Source organism: Gouania willdenowi, chromosome 14 (genome assembly GCF_900634775.1).
Source record: "Gouania willdenowi chromosome 14, fGouWil2.1, whole genome shotgun sequence".
In the NCBI taxonomy this organism is placed as follows: Eukaryota; Metazoa; Chordata; class Actinopteri; order Blenniiformes; family Gobiesocidae; genus Gouania; species Gouania willdenowi.
The window spans coordinates 16,452,627-16,474,200 of record NC_041057.1 but is presented as its reverse complement, the minus strand read 5'-3'; the positions used below and the strand labels follow the sequence as shown (position 1 = coordinate 16,474,200).

The 21,574-nt window shown below is 38.8% G+C and overlaps 1 protein-coding gene across 2 annotated transcripts in view; it reads left to right on the top strand.

The window, feature by feature from the left end:
• Window positions 1-21,574, top strand: part of LOC114475696 (rho guanine nucleotide exchange factor 12-like) — a 38,109-nt gene that overhangs the window by 14,980 nt on the left and 1,555 nt on the right. Inside the window, exons 3-34 of one of the 2 annotated variants that reach the window (XM_028466735.1) lie at window positions 1,633-1,731; window positions 1,811-1,860; window positions 3,817-3,874; window positions 5,281-5,501; window positions 6,611-6,700; window positions 7,453-7,578; window positions 7,722-7,829; window positions 8,687-8,797; window positions 10,068-10,166; window positions 10,245-10,287; window positions 10,663-10,768; window positions 10,851-10,988; window positions 11,059-11,091; window positions 11,250-11,364; window positions 11,776-11,881; window positions 11,952-12,179; window positions 12,755-12,902; window positions 12,989-13,155; window positions 13,238-13,384; window positions 14,198-14,283; window positions 14,445-14,570; window positions 16,803-16,917; window positions 16,988-17,088; window positions 17,173-17,250; window positions 17,366-17,441; window positions 18,249-18,419; window positions 18,548-18,635; window positions 19,187-19,267; window positions 19,346-19,428; window positions 20,394-20,624; window positions 20,699-20,869; window positions 20,938-21,137. In XM_028466735.1, coding sequence (XP_028322536.1) covers window positions 1,633-1,731; window positions 1,811-1,860; window positions 3,817-3,874; window positions 5,281-5,501; window positions 6,611-6,700; window positions 7,453-7,578; window positions 7,722-7,829; window positions 8,687-8,797; window positions 10,068-10,166; window positions 10,245-10,287; window positions 10,663-10,768; window positions 10,851-10,988; window positions 11,059-11,091; window positions 11,250-11,364; window positions 11,776-11,881; window positions 11,952-12,179; window positions 12,755-12,902; window positions 12,989-13,155; window positions 13,238-13,384; window positions 14,198-14,283; window positions 14,445-14,570; window positions 16,803-16,917; window positions 16,988-17,088; window positions 17,173-17,250; window positions 17,366-17,441; window positions 18,249-18,419; window positions 18,548-18,635; window positions 19,187-19,267; window positions 19,346-19,428; window positions 20,394-20,624; window positions 20,699-20,869; window positions 20,938-21,137 — 3,800 coding nt within the window. Of the gene's footprint in view, window positions 1-1,632; window positions 1,732-1,810; window positions 1,861-3,816; window positions 3,875-5,280; window positions 5,502-6,610; window positions 6,701-7,452; window positions 7,579-7,721; window positions 7,830-8,686; window positions 8,798-10,067; window positions 10,167-10,244; window positions 10,288-10,662; window positions 10,769-10,850; window positions 10,989-11,058; window positions 11,092-11,249; window positions 11,365-11,775; window positions 11,882-11,951; window positions 12,180-12,754; window positions 12,903-12,988; window positions 13,156-13,237; window positions 13,385-14,197; window positions 14,284-14,444; window positions 14,571-16,802; window positions 16,918-16,987; window positions 17,089-17,172; window positions 17,251-17,365; window positions 17,442-18,248; window positions 18,420-18,547; window positions 18,636-19,186; window positions 19,268-19,345; window positions 19,429-20,390; window positions 20,625-20,698; window positions 20,870-20,937; window positions 21,138-21,574 lie in introns of both variants that reach the window. The other variant, XM_028466734.1, reaches the window with a different exon arrangement.

The following is a 21,574-nucleotide window of genomic DNA, read 5'->3' as shown; positions in this document are numbered from 1 at the left end:
TAATATTACTTTTACAATTTACCACATGTGCCACAGGCTTTTCTTGAACTTCAGCAGAATGTTAATGTATTTTACAGGAATGTTGTGGAATTATTGGGAAGAAATTGCCAAAGTTCTTGCAAAAAAATAGTCATTCCTGCTATTGTGTGATGACGAGCAGAGAAAGATTACAATCTCAATTCTATATAGTAGAATTTTATTACGTTTTTGAACTTGGAGGGACTGAGATACACTACATAGACAAAAGTAGTTGAATGACAATGTTTTCAATAGGTATGTGACGATATCTCGATACGGTGATATATCGCGATATTTTTTCGCACGATCGGTTATCGATATGCTCGCGCTAAGTATCGATTTAAATATACATATATATATATTTTTATTTTATTTTTTGAACCTTTTCTGCTTTTTCACTAAAATGTGCAGGTACGTCTTCACAGAAATGTTGTCACTGTTTGTTGAAGGAACCAATATATCGTTTACTGGAATATTTCATTATAATGGTGTCACTGGTAAGAAAGACCCTATTTTTTGTTTACAGAAAGCACTATTGGAGATACTTATTCATTTACATTGGTATGTTGACACTTATTTACAGAAATGTTGCACTGAAATAGTGTCACTGTTCATGGGACACTTTTTCAATTTATTGTCTTTCAGAGATATAAAATAAAAAAAAATATTTTTTCACTTAATCTTTTTTTTTTCTTGTTATGTCATAGCTTATCATAGATTGATTTCTGACCAATATATTGATGATTGCAGCATCATATTGTGAGATAATTGTTATCGTGAGCTTTACATTACATACCGCGAGGGTACCCAGAGGTTCCCACCCCTAGTTTTCATATCTATCTTCTCTGGAGTTGAGATGTTGGCTTGTTTCTCTGGGAGTCCTGGTTCATTTTGTTTTTGTAGAGCATTGATGAAGTGAGGCACTGATATTGGAAGAAAAGGCCTGTCCAGATTTTTTGGAATAATAAAGGGCCTTCCTAAAACTGTTCCCACAAAGCTGGATGCATCACATTTTCCAAAATGTCTGGATATGCTATTGCAACAAGAGTGTCCACATACTTTGGTCCGTATCATGTCTTGTTATGTACATTTTTTGCTTATTGAATATGACATATATTATAATCTAATCCTAGTTTAGCTCACGGGTGGCTGAGGTCAGACAGTCGCACTTAAAGTCATAGAAGGCTCTCTTCTTTATTCAACAGCAGCAGGTTGTGTTTAACAATGAAATGCTAACGCTAAGTGCTCCCCAAAATATTTGCATGTGAGGGACCGATTTGATGTTTTAAGACCAAGTGGAAAGTTTCCTTAAATGGGATTTTTTTTGTCTATAAAGGCTCCCAAAGAAACAAAAAGGGATCCAGTTCTCAAGACAAGGACAAGCAGAGTGCTATTTAAGACGCTTTGACAGTCTTTACTTGTCACTTCCTGTGGAGACTTTCCCCACCAAGTCCAAATGAAGAAAAAAACAAGTTAAACCTGTTTGTGGGGACATATTTGCTTCCACGTTTTGCTTATTTATTTATGCAGCAGGAAACTCACCTCCCGAAGCAGTGTGCACAATCACGGCGTTGTGTATTTATGTGTGTACGTGTACGTTTTGGTAATGGACAGGTCTGGTCCAGCGCTGCGTGATAATCCAGAGAGATGAAAACGGGTTTGGGCTGACCGTAAGTGGAGACAACCCTGTGTTTGTGCAACTGGTGAAAGCAGGTAAGGATCAAACTCCCAGCATGGAGGCACACATTCCCAGTCCTTCTCTCTGACTTATTCCTATGGTTTCGTGTCGTAGATGGAGCTGCGATGCGAGCTGGAGTGCAGACAGGAGATCGCATCATAAAGGTTACCTCTCCTTTTATCAATAGCTGAATATTATAAAATAAATCGGCTCAGATTTGCCACATTTTTGGTTTGCACCTTTTGAACATTCCAACACTTGTTTTATAGTATGAATGCTGAAAGGATTTCTTTTTATATTTTATTATTTATCTTCTGTATGTTTTTCATCAGATTTTATTAGGGATGTAACGATTCACTCAACTCCCGATACGATTCGATTCACGATACTGGGTTCACGATACGATTCTCTCACGATTTATTTTACAAAATAGGACTGTAGAAAAATTGTTTTTTTTGGGGAAAAAACTAGAAAATACGGTACTATTTTCCTTTTATTTTTCATTGTCAAAAGAATTCCTTGATAAACTATTCAAAACAATGCAATTTAACTAAAAATAAATTTTGAATTAAAATAAATAAAGGAATTATACAGATGAAAATGAAGCCTATTAATTTAAATTTTGGTTCTATAATAAACAATGCAAAACTGCATAATAGTTATTTTTCTTTTTAAAAGTGCAACTGAAAATGTATTTTGTGCCTTAACAATTGGACTTTAAAAAAAAAAAAACCGTGATTGCAATGATTTACGTCATATTTGTTTGGACCAGCAGAGGGCGCTGGTAATACAGTGGTCGGTTGGCATGCAGATATCTTGCAGTGAAGAAGAGAAGCTATGCTAGAAGACAGAGCTAATAGAAAAACGTGACTTTTACAGATATTCAAGTAATATTACAGATTTTCTTTCGGTGATAAAGGGATAAGGAATCATTTATTAACATTTAAGAGTAGAAGGCGGCCAGAAAGAAAGTATTAGCAGACTCCGCCCGCCGCCTACACTTGTGGATAAAAAAAGTACTGCGATTCAATTTTCAGAAAATCGATATCAACCGTGATACCTATGAATCGATTTTTAACTGCCTTACGATTAATCGTTACATCCCTAGATTTTATTGATTAGGTTGTCGAAACGTTCAGAGAGTTTAGGAGATTTATGCTGTGCTCCGGCAGCTTTCCAAGATTTGGTAACTTTAAGTTTTATACATAAAGACCGATTTTACACTGTCATTATTATGACATGACACTTGTTATTAGCATGAATATGGTGTCATTAAGGCTGTCATTAAGTGTCGATTGTTACCCCAACTTTTACTCTAACCCTACCTAATACCACTAGATCCCTTCACCAAACCCAAAAAATGCCAACATAGCCCCAAAGGTGTCATCATTTAGCAAACAACACTTAATAATGGCTTAATGACAGCCTTATTCATGCTAATGACAGCGTAATGTCAGCCTTATGTATAAACCTTCAAGTAATGAATGATTCATTTAGATTTTTTTTTCCAGAAAATATTTTTCCATTTATTTGAGGATTCATGCAGATTCCACTTCAAAGGCAACCTGCTCTTGTCAAAGGATATAACGGTTACCATGACGATGTACAAACATTTTTTTGCCAATTTTGTCAACTTTGCCATTTTGGGGGAGGCTCATTCTGGGCGAGAGAGAGAGAGAGAGAGAGAGAGACCACACAGAGGGCGTTCTCACGACCTCTGTTTATACCTCTGCAGAGGGAAGCCTTCAAAGCCAGGCTGCTCACATCACAGGGGACACATGAAAACATGCAGATGTTGAATGGGATAGTTTTTGTAGTTTCTTTCATCCACAGGGATTTTCCTGGAAAGACGATTTGTGCTGGATTCCAGGTCTTAGTGTTTTCTCCTCCCTCTATTTTCCTCTCACAGTCCAAGGGCAACATATTGAAGTTAATGTGAGCGTAGAAGTGAGCAGCGTTTTGCCTAATCATCAGTCTTGCTATGGTTTTTTTTTCTATGTGGGCGTAGGCTTCTTGTGTTCCACTGTCCTTTGATTCAGAGCAGGAGAATTACGTAGCTGGAGTAAATTAAGGGATAAAACGTTGTAACCGTGTCTCTCTTAACTTGTGTTTTCCAACAGGTCAACGGTACCTTGGTCACACATTCCAACCACCTGGAGGTTGTGAAGCTGATCAAATGTAAGTATGATAATGTGTTGCATGCTTAGAAATCAAAAATGCGTGAAGGGCGTTGTTCTGTAACATTTTACCCTGCCATTAGGTTAGCGTTAGGATGCTCCATATTCCCTAACATTAAACACTCATAAAAATGTACATATTGTGTAACCATGGTTTCCTAATTTTTGGACATAGACCATTTTTAGGGCTACATTTTCTATACAGGCTTTTATTTTGAAAACTGAACTTGTACTGCTTTCTGTGTTTTTGTACTAGTACCAAATTCAGGAATGCAAACTAAAATAATACAACGTGTCCAAATTTGATCCTAGAATGGAGTGGTGCTTCATGTTATCATCAGTATTTAGATAGAAAATATGGTAAACACATTTAGACAAACTGGTTAAAAAAAAGTCCTGAGGTTCAACCTGTACAAACGATGGTGCAGTTTGAAGCTAGGATCATGTTTTTTATTTTTTATTACTTCATCAGTCTGTAAATACTGCAAAACTTTGGAGAAGTCTACTCCAGTGTTATTACTTCCAATAAATAGCCTTCAAAATAAAAACATAAGAACTATTCGCTAAAAAAAAAAAAAACAGTTTGCAAACAGTTGTTATGTTTTTATTTTGTAAACGGTTAACTGGACGTCTGGCACACCGAGTATTGTCTCGGTGGGCCGTCTACCCATAGTCTGCTCTCCGGTCCACCATGTTGTTTTTTTTTTTTTTTTTTTGTGACAAGCGAGTGGAGGCAGACATGGTAACAGGTGGCCAAAAGTGGAAGAAACGTGGCAAGAAAAAAGTGAAAAGTGACTAAAATGGGCCAAAAGCAGTCAAGAATGGCCAAAAAATGGGCAAATAAAGGAACCAGGTCGCATGTAATGGCAAAGGGTAGGTGAAATAGGCAAAACGTGGCAAACAATTGTGAAAGGGACAAAATGTGGAACAAAAAGAGGCAAAATGTAGAGAAAAAAGGAAAGAAGTGGTATTTATTGTGTAAAAGTTAGCGTATTTCGATGAAAAGTGGCCAAAAAAAAATTCAGAAAGGACAGAAATGTCCAAAAGAACTTGCAAAAAATGGACAAAAAAGGAATATTTATTGGCAAAAGCAAGCTAAAGTCTGAAAAAAGTGTCAGAACTTTTTAAAAAGGGGCAAAAATTGCCAAAGGAAAATAGGTAAGTGGTTAAAAAGTTTTCCCCTTTTAAGGTTTTCTGGGGGAATAGTAATTAAAAATAAGACATAAAGAGCCACATATTGAGCATCACTGATTTAATAACAGCTTCTACATGGTGTCGCTGATAATGTAGTGTGCTGGCCTGGACGGAAAAGGCCAGGGCTGATTTATTTTTTTTTGTCCCAGTCCAGCCCTGGTTGTGAACTTTGGTTTGATTGTAATCGTTGTGTGACTTCTCTCCGTCTTGCAGCGGGTTCATATGTTGCCCTGACGGTGCTCGGCAGGCCTCCGGGGCTGTCTCAGATCCCTCTGGAGGAAGAGGAGGAGGAGGAGGAGGAGGAGGAGGAGCAGGAGGAGAAGGAGAAACGGGATGACTCAGAGCTTGGGACACGTTTGGCTTTACCTGCTCCAAACTCACCTGCACTGTCTGGTGGGGATCAGAGCACGATCACTTCCAGTTTCACTGACAGGGTAAGAAAGAGGAGGTAGTCTAAAGTGCAACATTTAGCTGACACTTTTGTGAGGAAAAAATTGTTAAAACCGTAGTTTGCCGTTCTTTTTCACTGTGCCTTTATGATTAAACATGTTACATATTATTATAAACATCATCGAGATCAGTGGTTCTCTAACTTTTTAGGATCAAGTCCCTCCTTTACCCGACTACAACATTTTTCTCAGAAAACTTTTTAAAAACAACATGTCAGGAGGTGGGAGTGTCTCTGGCGGACGGACACGTTTCACCAGCCAATCAGGATTGGCGGATTGAGAAAAATGCTTCTGAGGGCTGCAGATAGGAGTGCATCCCATAGTGAGACATCTCACAAAATATTCAAAATATTATGAAATAGAACACACATGTTAAAGCATCTTTGGTGGAAAGAAACTTTAGTGCAGTAGTTCCCAACCTTTTTTGGAAGGAAATTTTTTTTTTTCATTTTTGTTTAGAAGTGAGGCAGAGGTTATAATTTTGAACGCATTTTTATATCAAGAATTTCTGGCGACCCGAAAAACTGCATTTTTAGTTGAACTAGATTTATATTTCACAAAGTGAAAGTGTAGGCATGCAGTTGTTTAAGATTGTGTGTTGTTTAATTTCAAAAAATGATAATTAAAACATTTCAAAAATCTATTTAAATTTTTCACAAATTTCAGGCGACCCCATTTCAACTCCAGGGATCCCTTTTAGTGGCTCCTAAATAGATTAGATCACATAATTTTTATCATTTCCGCTCACATCACGCCTGGAGTGGGACCAAGACTGACATTTTATTTGTTTGTTTTCTACTCTCTCTCTCCTGATCAAGTACCCCTTGTAGTGCCATCGCATACCCCCATTTGAGAAACACTGATCTAGATCAGGGTCTTTCAACTTATTGGTCAGAACCCCAAACATTGGTCACAGACCCTTTATCAGTGGGTCGTGGGATTTGCAATGTCATAAAAAAAGATAAGGAAATGGCAGCTTTTATTTTGAAAATGCATTCCATATTTGTCTAGTGTTCAGTCTGGGTTTTAATTCTTGTGTTTTCCATTATTTTCTGTATTTCTGTTGTTATATACTGATAATGTATGCGTTACAGGATGAATCCTCAGGCTGCAGAAGGAGTCAGGCAGAGGAGGGAGACGTCGAGCCTTTAACAGAGCCACCATCACCGCCCAACAACTGCTTAGTGAGTGAAAGAGCTTCACATTAAAGTCTGTGTGCAGCTCTCATGGTTTTCTGCCTGCTGCACGAAAATAAAGCTCACTTTTTATTAACCAAATTGGAACATTTGTAGCCTCTTATATTCACAATTTCGCTTTAATATTTTAAATTTTGTTAATTCCCCCATTAAAGCTTCACTAAAGAATTATTCAGAATAAGTGAAATATTTTTTTAAAAGAAACAGTAAATGTAAATAAAATGTAAGCAACATTATTTAACTTAGTAAATTAGTTAATATTAAGTTAAATAATTAAAAAATACAAGAAACAATTTTTGTATATATATATATATATATAAAACTACATTTAAAATAATTAACTGAGTTCAAAACAAAAAACTAAATAAATACACTGTCTTGTTGAAGTTATGTGTGCATTAACAGTGAAAGGAAATTGTCAAAAACCATAAAATATAATAGTTTGACCCAAATACATCCCTCTGTTGTGGTTAAATAAAAATGAATCCAGCAGTTTAATCTGCTGCTGGTCAGATTAAAAACATATGATAATGATATCCAGGGTTCATTGTTAACAGCAACACAGCTTCCTGAAGCACTTGTCAAAACAACCGTTTTTGTTTCAAACTAAAAATACAGATGGATTAATCACACGTCCATCACAGGGGCTTTCCCAGCATCGAGCATCTTCAGACTAAACAATCTAATAGGTTCTTGTTGTTTTTTGTGTGTGGTAATTAGTGTGTTTGTGTGTGTAATAGATGCACTGTAGCTCCCTCTCAGAAAGTCCCGGCAGTAAAACCACGCCCTGTCAAAGTCCAGATGTTGTCCGCAGAGACGGCCCCTCGCTTTGCTCGTCACCTGACGCTGAGGACACACCTGACACTGTAACACACTAACACACAACTACACACAACTGTTTATATGGTGTTTGAATTTTAGAAGCAAGTTTAGAATTATTTATGAGGTTAAAAAGGCAGCAAATGCTCCTGCTGTGACTGTGTATCTAAGTATAATGTACAATGTGCAGATCCAGGACTGCAGCCCCCCACAGTGCACTGCCTCTAGCCCTCCATACCTGCTCAACCTGCAGATCATTGGAGCAGAGGATGAGTACTTTGACTCCCAGCAGGAGCAGGTATGTATAAATAAATGTCTCTTTAAAGGGATCCTCCAATGTTTTTAAAAATGTGGTCAAAAACCTTTTAAATGTCCTTATTAGAAGATCTAAGCCTAACAAAACACAAACACACCATATTTGTTTTATTAATTTAAAAAAAATGGGAATACTTTACAGTTTAAGGGCCATGTTTAAGAGCTGTGTTCGGCCATCTTGTAATCACGTGATTGATGATGTCACATGGCTCTACTGTCTGTAAACATCCCATTGTTTTCTATTGGAGTGAAGCATTCAGCCTAATTTTTAGATCATTTATCAACTTTTTCTGTCAAAATGGGACTGTTGAAAGACTCCCACCCAAAAGGACTTCTATCCTCAGGGTTTGTTTGTCTTTAACTGTCCATGTTTTACTCTCTAAATTCAGCCACCAGAGGCATTATGGTATGTTGTGTTGTGTTGTGTTGTGTTGTGTTGTGTTGTGTTGTGTTGTGTTGTGTTATGTTGGCCAACACCAGACTTTTGGCTACCCGACAATTCACAACTTAAATACCATTTCTCAAAACTTTTAAACAAACTGCTTACCTTACCGTGCACCCGGGGAGGTTCGAGCATTGTGAGACCGCACCGGGTCTCGAACCAAAAGAGAAGCTGCAGGGGGGCGTCAGCAGGGATGAAATAGAAAGTTAAAGTAGTCCCATTTTTTAAAAAGTTCATGGTGCAAAAGAATGTGTTTTGTTAGGCTTAGAATAGATCTTCTAATAAGTACATTTCAAATATTTTAGGCCACATTTGTAGAAACAGTGGAGGATCTTTTTAAGAAGCACATCGTGTGCACCACAGCATCATCGATGCCTGCAAATTGTTTTGTTTCTCAGATCAATGGAGAGTGCAGCTGTTTCCAAAGCATTGACTTGTTGAAGTCACGGCCGGCTCACCTGGCAGTCTTCCTCCATCATGTGGTGTCCCAGTTTGACCCTACACCTCTGGTACTGACGCAAACAGACATAAACATGTTCATCTTTGTGTGGGCTGAGAAGAGCTCCAGGATTAACCTAATTTAATGCTTCTTTTATTTGTTCCTGAAGCAGGAAAGGTAACGTGTGTGTAGCTCTGAGTATGCCTTTATTTGAAATGTAAATAAAATGGCTTTATTTTATATGTAAAATGCAGCTTAAAGGCTCTTGTCTACAAGTCAAATGCCCAACCGCGCTGTTTTGAATTGGCTCAGTGGAACACTGACACCCACAATCACCTGCTCCTCCACACTGCTCCATGTCTGCACATTAGTCTATTTACATATTCTTGCGTTAATTGTGTACTGTATTCAGGATACTGCTAGCCTGCTTTGCTAACTGTCAGCTTTTCTGTACTTGGTAGGAGTCAGTCTGCTTTTTTTTTTTCACCGTTTCCATGAGTTCCATGTTTAGATACTTTATGCTTGTTTCCATATTATTTACAGATAATTAATGTAAACAGTCTTTCACTAGGTTCCAGGCTAAGTGAGATATCAGTTTGCTTTCACTTTCACGTAAAGTAATTAGCACTTCACATTTTTACTCACTAGAAGATCATACTGGCTCCCTGAAAAACCCACAGATAGGTCGCTCCGGCGCACAAGTAGCGTCCTTAATTGTACAGAAAGAAAAGAAGCATCTTTGCTGTGCGTTTTTCACCAGGTTGGAGGTGTTGACGGTCAGTATGGGCTCATTTGGAGACCGAGGAACTTAATGTTGTGAATGTTTTTAAGTTGAGAGGTTGTTTTATATAGGTTAAGATTTAGCACCTATTGCAGCAGTTTTTCCCCAGTGTTTCCGCATGTAATATGTTCATAACGGGTTCAACTGTAATATAAGCAATTGCAATTCTCATTTGACATTTGAAGATTGGTAGATAAGTATTTATATATGCTTGCAAAATAGATTTGTCATAGTTATTTATTTTTTCAAAAGCAAGTGGGCCAAAACCGTAGCCCTGTGGATCACCACTGATAAAAAGCAGACTTTTCCCTCTAAAATCAAACACTTTGAATCATGGCTTTGAGGGATAATCACACCTTGTGTCACACATAGTGGAAAGTTTCTCAGGCTGGAAAACTGATGCTCTAAAGGATGAATGTATTGGTATGTTTAGTGATACGATATGGACTAACAAACGGTTTAAATAGTAAACTTTACCATTCAAAAAAAGGATGAAATGTGTGGATGTTTGATTTGTGACTAAATGGGACAAGTTTTTATCAAAGATCTTCTTCCTCAGCTCTGCTATCTCTACGCCGACATGCACAAACAAACCAGCTCCAAAGAAAGTCGGCGCTTCTTCATGGAGTTCCACTCACTCTTCATGGATCGAAACGCTGTAAGTGTTGACATTAAAGCCTACAGTGAGTCTCTTTTCAGTGTGAATACTGCATCATTGTTTTTCTTTCTGTCTCAGAACCTTAAAGTAGCAGTGCCAGAGGCAGTTACCACTGAACTCGGTAAGTGAAAGAATGAAATATCAACATCCTCTTTTATTATAATAGCTTTCCAGAGAAGCTTTAAACTGTGGTAATAAATACCATCCAATAAAAGAGATTTATAGCACCAGGCAAACTTTATTTACACTCTCTTTGGCTTGGTACTAAAATAAAACTAATTTGTGACTGAGTGGGAGGCAGTGGAGATGGATGAGGGTGGGTGTAATGTGCTGTCAGAGCTTGGTGTGGGTGGAGCCTGTCCAGAACTTGTTTGAAAATCTGGAAGTTGGAAAATCTGCTTTAATGAAAGATTGTTCTGCATTTTTTAATCTAATAGATGTAGCAGACTTGATGACATGCTTTAGTTTGGACCTTTTTGTTTTATGTGTTTGTCAGAAAAGCGACGGCTGGAGTTACTCCCAGAGGATCTCTGTAAACAATACACTCAGACGCTGCAGGACGCACTTTTACCAGACCTGCACAAGAACCTGGAAGACTTCAGGTGAAAACCCACTAAATTCACACTCCTCATAGCACTTCTAATTGCTGTCTACTAACTGAGTCGTTTGTGTCTTCATGCACAGACAGAAGCGCAGCATGGGTCTGACGCTGGCTGAGGACGAGCTGTCCAAGCTGGACTTTGAGGAAGGGAGGGACCAGCAGGCTGTGGAAAAGGAATGCTGCTGCGCCGAACACGTTCTCACCAAGATAGAAGATATTCTGTAAGATTAAATCACATTTTCCCCTAAGATTTGGTAAATCTGATGTAGTTTTGTGTGTGTGACGTTACAGACTGACTACACAGCATTCAGAGGAAGAAAAATGGTAAGAGGAAGCAGGTTTTGTTGAGTGTGTGTGTGTGTATTTGTGTGTATAAAGTGACGCGATGTGCTGTGATATGTAGTAATTCAAAGCGCAAATCTAATCAATACAATCTCAAACTGTCTAAATTGAACCTAATCTTTTAATTGTGTGTTTGTTAGCCAAACGATGCAGTATGTGATCCTCACCTACATGAAGCACCTCGGGGTGAAAGTGAAGGAGCCTCGCGGCCTCGAGCACAAGCGTGCCCGCATTAACTTCCTGCCCAAGATAAAGGTTAAAGACACACATTATGTCACAGACACAGCTATAGATTGTTTGATGTTTACTGAGAGTGTTTCATGCACAATTTAATTACTTTATTTAAGTCATCATAAAATCAACAAAGGGTTTACAAACTGCCATAATTTTATTCATATATAATATATATTCATAGGGAGGGGGGCTAAAGACAACAAACCATCTTTCTCCTCTTTACAGCAGTTTCTATCCTTTTTTTTTATCTGCAGCTCACTGTGAATATAAGGGGGTCTGATAAATCACTTGCTACAGCTGCGATCCCTAAACCACCCTTCGTCCCTAATTAAGAGGAATTTAACAGTTTTCCAAAGCACACCTATTGGTGTTTTACTGCACATGCATGTAGTGTGTGACTTTAAGGGGGTTTTGTCTCATTTCTTCATATAGAAGAGTATAAAGCTTGAAAAGGATGGCGAGGAAAAGGTGAAAAAGCCACGTTTTCCCAACATCCTCGGCCCACCTCGACGTCTGAGCCGAGTGGACTCCACGTCAGGTGAGAAAAAACGTTTGTATCCACGAGTATGTGAACAGTGCACATATTTATACTCTTTTCATTTGTTTAGTGGGAAAAGTAGAGTTGAACAAGCAACGCTCGCCAAAGCTCTCTCAGCCAGCCGTGGGTATCCCTGAGGTGGGCGACTACTCCGCCTCAGGTCCTGCACGGACACGAGCCAATCAGCTCAGCGAGGGATCGGACACGAGCGCCCAATCGCTGCCCTCCACAACCTCGCCCACGCACAGCTCTCCGTCTTCTCTGGCTTTGGACACGAACGGACACGAGTCTGACTCCAGTAAGTGTTTTTGGTAAAAGATAGTTTTAGCTGTTTAACTGGGATTTCTCACTGTCCGTGAAGTGACCATTTCATATTCCTTCCAAATTTTTTGGTTGGCTCAAAATTCACTAACCAGAACCAAATAATTCTTCATCGTGGTACATTTGAAATGCAGCTGTTTACCTTGAAAACAACTGCTCCACATCTTTAACAGCGTTTTTCAACAGTCTGTGCAGCGATTCTTTCCTATTCTTTCTGAACACATCTGTTATCATCCAGGTGAGGGATAAAGAACGTTGACGATGTTACACGTATTGTAGACAATAAATGTGCTGTCTTCCTCTGAGACTCTGAAGGAATGTTTTGGTTAGCTTAGCACGTAGCCACGCTGGCTGAGTTTGCTCAAAGGGTAAGGGGGCGGGGCTATCAGTTTGGACTTTTCAGTTTGATTTTTGTAGAGAAAAGTTATCACCATGCCTTTGACAGCGTAGAATCCAGCCACTGCTGATCTCCTGGTTTTGTTCCACTGCTGATCATTTTGCTTCTTTTCTTTCCCCTCTTATTAAAAAAAAAAAAAAAAAAAAAAAACCCAGATCACTCCCCATTTTGTATCCCGCCCAGACTGGGCGATGCTCTGCAGTCAAGCGATCACCAAGATGGCATGTCCACTCCCACCAGCACTCAGTTCGACTTCAGTCCCTCCAACATTGAGCAGCGGGAAGAAGATCAAGAGGCGTTTAGGTGCTGAAGAACATTCAACATAATGCACTCCTTTTCATCTGTGTGTTGATTTTAAACCAGTATCTCCTTCTGTGCGTTCCCTGCAGGATTGAGCTGCCATGTGCGGCAAGCCCGACCGATGTCCACAGCGAAGACGACCAGGGAGGCGAGGTAGAGTGCGAGGAGGATCCTCTGAACTGGCAGAGACTCGTCAGTCGAGACGTCTTGGCAAGTTTGACGCCGCAGGAGATCAAACGACAGGAAGTCATCAACGGTGAGACGCTGAACTTTTCACACATTATACAAATCTTTCTGAAGGTTGTGTTGGTCTGAGAGTCGCTCTGCCCTCCTATCAGAGCTCTTCTACACTGAGCGAGCACACTTGAAGATGCTGAAGGTGCTGGACTGTGTTTTCTACCAGAGGTTGAACAGAGACGCCGTTCTTCCACCAGAGGACATCAGACACATATTTATCAATCTGGAGGAGATTATCCAGCTGCACGGTAACCGCAACGACAAATACAATACAATGAGTGTATTGACACTTTTTAAGAGAAATTGGTGATTGTGAGAACGCTGTAAAGCATTATTATTCCATCTTCCGTATTTCCACCACCATTTTTTATTTAGTTATTATTTTGTATTTTTTTTTCTTTTTTTAGTTTTGTTAAATTTCATATTTATTTAGTTTTCTTTCAATTCTTTGTACTTCATGTGATTTTCTTAAGTTTTTATCCAATAAAATATATATATATATATATATATATATATATTTTTTTTTTGGGACAATTTCAGCATACAGCACAAATGCACTGTCTAGTTCACATATGTCAAACTCATGGCCCGGGGACCAAATCCGGCCCTTTGGAGCATCTAATTTGGCCTGCAGGAGAAAGAAAAAATGAAATGAAAAAAACATGAATAATTTTTTAAATGAAACTCAACAATATTTGCAGGGTCTCAAAGTTTTACCGGTGCTTTTATTGCATGATTGCAGTCATTTTTAACGGTAAACAGTGGAAAAATCTCAAAATTCTTTCAAAATCCTTCAATTTTCCTCAAAATATGACATATTTCCCTTAATTAAATCAAAATTGGACACAGAATCCCCTGTTGGGACTGATATCTCTCACTTATTGCTTGGATATTATCGGTTTCTTACATATTTTTTATTTTATGTATACGTAGAAGTGCAAACTGGGGTACAATAAAGCCCACTTGAGATCAAACTACTACATATTTGGCCCCTGAACTAAAATTAGTTTGACACCCCTGATCTAGTTCATCGTGCAATCACTTCTTGTGTATTTCAACAGTTTCATTAATGGACCAAATGAATGCGATCAGGAAGAAGAGTGAGACCTCAGTGATCGGTCAGATCGGAGATGATCTACTGGGATGGGTGAGCCTGCACACATCTGTATATTTAGAGCAGATCTGTGAGAAATCAGATAAGATATCTGTGCATTAACAATGATTATGAATGGTCTTCGGCTTGGATTTGAAGGCATGGTCGACCTTGGAAAGTGTGTGTAAACTGACATGAGAGTGGCTGGGTTTCAGTTCAGCGAGGATGGAGAGGAGAGGCTGAGAGGAGCCGTGGGAACCTTCTGTAGTAACCAGCCCTCTGCACTGGAACTCATCAAGACCAGGCAGAAAAAAGACCAGAGGTTCAACCACTTCATGCAGGTAGATCTAAGATATCCTGTTCATCTCTTCTGTTATACCAGGCCCGTCCAATTTTGGGGCCCGTGGGCCGAAGTTGGCCTGCTAGCAATAATTGTATTTTTTGATATTTTTTAAAATACAAACATTTATGTAATACATAAGAGTTTTAAAGGATTGTTCAAGTCAGTGGAAAATGCAGGGTTGATCGTGTAGCCGGGATATGTTGTGTCCCATTTTGTTGAATTTATATTCTACTAAATGTGTTTGAAGACATTTAGATGTAGGGACGTCCTGATACAACTTTTTCATTTCCGATGTGATACCGATATTGCAGCCTTGTGTATCGGCTGATACCGATATTGATCTGATATCAGCATGAATCATACATACTTTTTTTTTCTCTCTCTCTCTCTCTCTTTTCTTTAATAAAAAAAATATAATTACTTATTTTGTAGTGTGAAATGTTAGAAAAGGCTTGATGAAGTGATGTTACTCAATCAGAGGACAATCGTCAGCAACATCAGGTTTGAGAAAAACTGACCCATTTATTATTAACCAATTGGTTACAAACATTTTAACCTTCAACATAATATCTACAGTATTCCAGAATTGAATAAAATAAATAAATTTAAAAGAAATCCGGAAATTTGAATCCGATATCCCATATTCGTTTTCAGGCTAATATCGGACCAATATCCGATATTGATATCGGATTTGGACACCTCTATTTAGATGTTTCTTATCCTTTATTTTGCACAGTTAAGTTATTGGCATATTTATTTCATGCACTGCAACATGAATGTTTAGTTTTGGCCTATGGCCCTTCACCACATTTAATTTTTGGCCCTTCAATGAAAATATTTTGGGTACCCCTGTGCTTCACAGACAACATTCCAGGGCCTTTTAATAATTATATATTGTACTTATTTACCCATATAGAAGATCAGAAGGTATATACATAATGATACACTGACTAGAACACAAGGCTTTAAACTTAACCTATAGCACATGAGTAGTTCCCAGTCAGTAGTTTCACAAACTTTGGCAAAAACTTTATGACCTAAAGCTTTTTAGGGCACATATAGTAAGTCCCTTTTATGAATGCATAAAGTTAGAAAATAGGTAAAACCATTGGAAAGGTTGAAACTTAGTAGTTGTATTTTATGTACACTTATTAAACGGTGGAACTGATTGTGTTTATGATTGGAATAAAAATGTTTTTTTTCTTTTATGTGCTTAACACTGCCCCCTACATGAAGGCACCGACACGTTGTTTTTATGTTAAAACTGACGACACTCAACATATATAGAATTATTTACTTCATGGAAATGCAGATATTCTCATCTAATGTATGAGAAAGGTGTAGCAACACACGTTTGCACCAACATGTTGTGTTTTTTTTATGAATCTTCTAGTCATTAGCCAATGCATATTCAATGTTTGACAGGAGTAAAGGGAATATAGGGCAGAAATTTATTTTTTGTCTAACCAGGGGCCTCAAACTAAGCATGCCAACTAGGGGTGTCCTGATCTGATATTGATATTGGATATCGGTCCGATATCATCCGGAAAATGATTATTGGATTTTATCGGACTGCATCTAAAATCCCCGATATAATACATATTGGTTTTTTGGATTAAAAAAAAAAAAATCTCTTATTTTATTTTTTTATTTATTTTATTCAATCATAGAATATTCTTATTCTAAAAGGTTAATTATATGTAATCTATTGGTTTATAATAAATGGGTCTGTTTTTTTTAATAATCAAGCCTTTTCTAACATTCCACACTACAAAATAAATAATAAGTCTGTATGATTCGTGCTGGTATTGTATCGGATCAGTATCTACAAATACTCAAGGCTGCAATATTGGCATCGTATCGGAAGTGAAAATTGTTGTATCGGCCCATCCCTAAGGCTAACATATTAACCCTTCTACTTTTAATCTAAAAAAGTGTTATTATGGAGAAAGCCAAGTTTTATTAAAATCAAGGAATCATCTGAAACATTCAGGATTGTAGACTTCAGGGATCGGAGTTTAAGAACTACTTTAAAGTGAAATTCATGACATTTCCTAAGCATTTTTAGCTTGAAACATTGGTTAAATATCCCTGATTTATGCAGCCCCAACTATTTCTAAAGTGATCAGTACGCAATACTTTAGCATTCAAAGGAAAGAGTCAAAATGTTTAACATATGTCTAATAATTGTTCTTTAATAAACTGATTTGACTTTCATTTTGTTTCCCAGGAAGCTGAGAGCAACCGTTTGTGCCGCAGGCTGCAGCTCAAAGACATCATTCCTGCGGAAATGCAGAGAGTCACCAAGTATCCACTGCTGTTGGACAATATCGCCAAGTACACAGGTAGAGCTGTGGTTAGTGTTTGTGCTGCCGACTGTGGTGCAAACGTGTGTGTGTTCCCGTCCTGTTGCAGAAGACGGTGAGGAAAGAGAGAAGGTAAAGAGAGCAGCTGAGTGTTGCAAGAAGGTCCTCAATCATGTGAACCAGGCTGTGAAAGAGGCAGAAAACAAACAGGTAGAAACATTTAAGTGCATAATAATAATCAGTTAAAGGAGGTGGATTACAGGTTCCATCAGCTCATAACCATTGTTTTCACAGAGGCTGGAGGAGTATCAGCGTCGCTTAGATCTGTCGTCCCTCAAACAGAACGAGAACCCTCTGATCCTGGAGCTGAAGGTGAAAACTCAGAGCTCACCTGCACGCATTTGCATCGTTAAGTAAAGTTGTAGTGTAGCTCATAAAATGCTTGTATTGTGATGTAAATTAAGGATCTTATTTTTTTCGCCTGTAGAATTTGGATCTGACGAAGAGGAAGATGGTGCATGAGGGGCCGCTCTCTTGGAAAGTCAATAAGGAAAAGACAATTGGTACCAAAACTCATCATAGCAATATACTATTTATTAACACTAGAATATACTACCAATCAACAAAATATTTCATCCTAAATGTCAAATAATTCATGCTGACCATTTTATTGACATCTCATGTGTTAGGATGGGATGATGGGAACTTTTATTTTGCATTTTGAGAAAAAAACTAAATCAAACAAATGTATATTTTTCAGTTAAAACCATTGCTGAGCCCTGCAGGCCTCCTTATACACAAACAACATGTTATGTAGATAATACCTTATAACTGTCCAAACTTCCTGCTAACTTCAAAACAAGAGCTCTATTTTCAAGAGGTAAAAAAACTAATGTAAGACAAGAAGAGATACTGTGCTTTTATTTTGAAAAGAGGATGTGATTGCTCGCAATGCATCATGGGGTGGGCGGTTGAGTGTGACTGGTATAACTTAGTATGAGTAGTACATAGTATGACATTTCGAACACAAAATAACTGAAAAATACGCAAAGATTGAATTATGAAAGTTTTAATTTCATTTAAAAAGTAGATCATTGGACTAAAAAGTATAAGCGTCCCTGGTTTGTAGTTACTAAATTACTTACTCGTATTATTGACTGATGACTTGTGTACATTGTTACTTTCCCTTTGTAGACGGCAATCTTTTTGCATTAAATTATTCTTAAAGTGATTCATTCCATTACAGAAACGTTTGTCTAACTATAGAAGAAAATTCCACACTTGGTAGTGGTCATAATGTTATGCCATGTAGGGGCTACAGAGATGTGCATGTTGCAGGTTCTTTACCATCCCTGGTGTTTTCCTCTCAGAGCTGTACACCATCCTATTGGAGGACATCATGGTTCTCCTCCAGAAACAGGACGAGCGGCTCGTCCTCAAACTCCACGGCAAAAACCTGGCCAGCGCTAATATCGACTGCAAGCACATCTTCAGCCCCGTTATCAAGCTCAACACTGTCCTGGTCCGCTCAGTGGCTACTGGTGAGAAAAGGCAGTGGGTTGGAATATCGTGCATGTTAAATCAAACACTGGTTCGTTCAGAAAAAGGTGAAATAAGTCATGAAAGATGAGATGATCTGTGTTTGAAACCGTTTGTATTTCCTTTCCAGACAACAAGTCCTTCTTCGTTCTCTCCATGTCAGAAAACGGTGCTCAGATTTACGAGCTGACGGCTCAGACTGTGTCCGATCAGAGAATGTAAGCCGCGCGCTTAAACCACATGTGTCAAACTCGTGGCCCGGGGGCCAAATCCGGCACAGGAAAAAGTAAAATTGACAGAGAAAACACTGATCACTGTGTAATTGAAACCCAACAATATTTGCAGGGGTTCACAGTTTTACTGGTGCTTTTATCACATGATTGCAATCAGTTTTAATGTTAAACAGTTCGAAAAACTCAAAATTCTTACAAAATCCCTCAATTTTCCTCAAATTATGATAATATTTTGCTTAATTAAATAGAAATTGGTCAGAAAATCTAAGAAATTTAAAGTGAAGACCCTTTTGAGACTGATATGTGTCACTTATTGCTTGATTATGGTCGGTTTCTTACATATTTTGTCATTTATGTATACAAAGAATTGGAAACTAGGGCACAATATTGTTGAAATAACTTGTTTTCCCGCATAAAATCTGTGGCCCACTTGCTCCGTATTTGGCCCCTGAACTAAAAGGAGTTTGACTTAAATGATGCCCCTGTTCTTCATCTCATCATCCTTGTTCTTCTTCCTCCTACTGATTCCTCCTCAGGTGGCAGTGTCTGATCACCCAGCGTGCAGATGCCATGAAGGCCAAACCCCACAGCAGCGACGTGCCTCAGGCTCCGCCCGAGTGAGTCCACCAAAGCAACTTTACCAGTGTTATATTTCATCATTTCTCCCACATTTCAACAGCGTTAATGTCTTTCAGTACGATGGAGATCATCAGCAGTGAGATCATTAAACCCAGCAAAGATGTGTCAAACATGTCAGATGGAGACGTCCATTCCTCAGGTACGGGGATGTTTTTTTTTTAATTTTATCTTAGTTTGTTAGAAATGTTAAAGATTAAGGATAGTCCAAAAGGACTACTTTAGAAAATATATACCAGTAGATGAGATAAAGCAGGGGTTTCAAACGTATGGCCTGCAGGCCAGAACCAGAATGCCAAAGAATTTAATCCAGACTGCAAGCTGAATTTTCCAGGTGTACGTAATTTTTTTACAACATTAACTGTGATGTATATACTGTATTTGCCCACTGCGGGGCTCACTGTTTTATAAGGATTGCTGATGAAAAAACCGCCAACTGACCCAAAGACTCAAAATGTCACAGAGACAGTCCTTGTTTTCATCAGTCCTTTAGGCACACAAACCTCTACAAAATCTGGCCTTTGGGATTTTGTAAAATGGAACATTTATCAACAATTCTGAAATGTAGTTTTTAAAACAAACAGAAAGAGAGGACGAAAGCACAACATGCAAAGACCAAACAAAAGGAAACTCCAACAACCAAAGCATATTAAATGTTGTCAATAAAAGGAACACCTGAGGCAAAAACAATCAAGAGCTTCATCAGAAATGTGCAAAATGCATTTAAAAATGATCAAAATCAAAGGTTCATCACATCTCTGTGTATTTATTGTGCTGTCATCATCTAGTACAGTGTTTCTCAAATGGGGGTACCCCTAGGGTACACGATGGCACTACTACTAGTACTTGAGAGAAAAAAGTGGGAAATTAACAAATGAAAGCATTAAAAATATGGGGTTTTGTGTTTATTTTTAGGGAGAAACGATAATCATAATAATGATGATGATGAATTATCTTGATTAGAACATCGACTAAAAATCCAGGGGTCAGTCTTGGTCTCACACAAGGTGGGAGATGATGAGAAATGATGAAAACTATAGAAATAAATCTATTCTGGAGGCACTAAATACTGTACCTCTAAACTAGTGTCTACTTCTTCCTCAGAAGTTCAGGCCACGTCGAGCTTGAACCCCTTTCACAGCTTAAAGTCGGAGGATGAGGACGAGGACTTGGCAGCAGCAGCAGACGGACGGTTGGATGAGGAGGAGGAAGAAGAGGAGAAGGTGGATGAAGCAGAGCTGGAGGCTTTCATGGACGGGCAGCTGGAAGACGTGGAGACGGAAGAGCACAACCCAGTCAGCATCAGCTCCTCCAAAGCCGAGGAAGCTCTTCAGACGCGTACGAGCAGCAGCATCAGTGACGGTGGGGCGTGAGTCCGTGTGCTGACAGGAGGTGTCTCTGTTCTGTTGCAGTGGCCGTGTTGAAGCAGACTCTGTTCACCCAACTGATGAGCCGAGAGGGGGAGGAGGAGACGGAGAGGCTGAGTGCATCTGAGCCGTCGTCAGCGGCCTGTGACGTAATCGAGACGTCGGAGGGTTCACAGAAAGATGAGCCACAGCTCCCAGAACTCCCACAACAAAACGGTAACACAGCCTCAAAGTAAAAGACTCTTTAGTGGAACGTCTATAAAACCATCTCCTTGTCCTCTCAGGTGGATTTGTGCTTCTGGATTTTGGCGGCGGCTCAGAGGAAAGCAGCACAGACGATGACATTGGAGTTGGGTGCGAGGTGGGAATTGACATGAGGAAGCTGCTGTCCTCTTCCTCACAGACGGAGAGCGAAGGCCCCGACCTGAGTCGGCAGCTGATGACGCACCTACGTCTGCTCCAGGCCAACCTGCAGTATCTGAAGGTAAGAGTCCAAACTCAGAGGACACTTCGACACATGGACAGGCACATTTTTTTTAACAATTTGAGCCCATTTTAGCTTATTTTTCAAACTTGCCATATTTTAACATTTTCATCACTTTTTCTTGCCATATTTTTGCCCCTTTTAATGCATTTCTGCTACATTACTTATAAACCCTTTTCCCTACCTAATATTGCATATGTTGCCCCCTTATTGTCACTTTTAACCTCTTTTCACCATATTTCATGCTTATTTTTGTCAATTTAACTGCATTCATGATTTATCATGCTTATTAATTGACAGTTTAAACGAATTATTCCTACTTTTGTTCCAATATTGACACTTTGAACTATTTTTTGGCCATTCTAATGTGCAACTTTTAACCAATTTCTGTGGTTTTCAAAACCCCATTTCGCCACCTTTTCCAACATTTCTTCTTT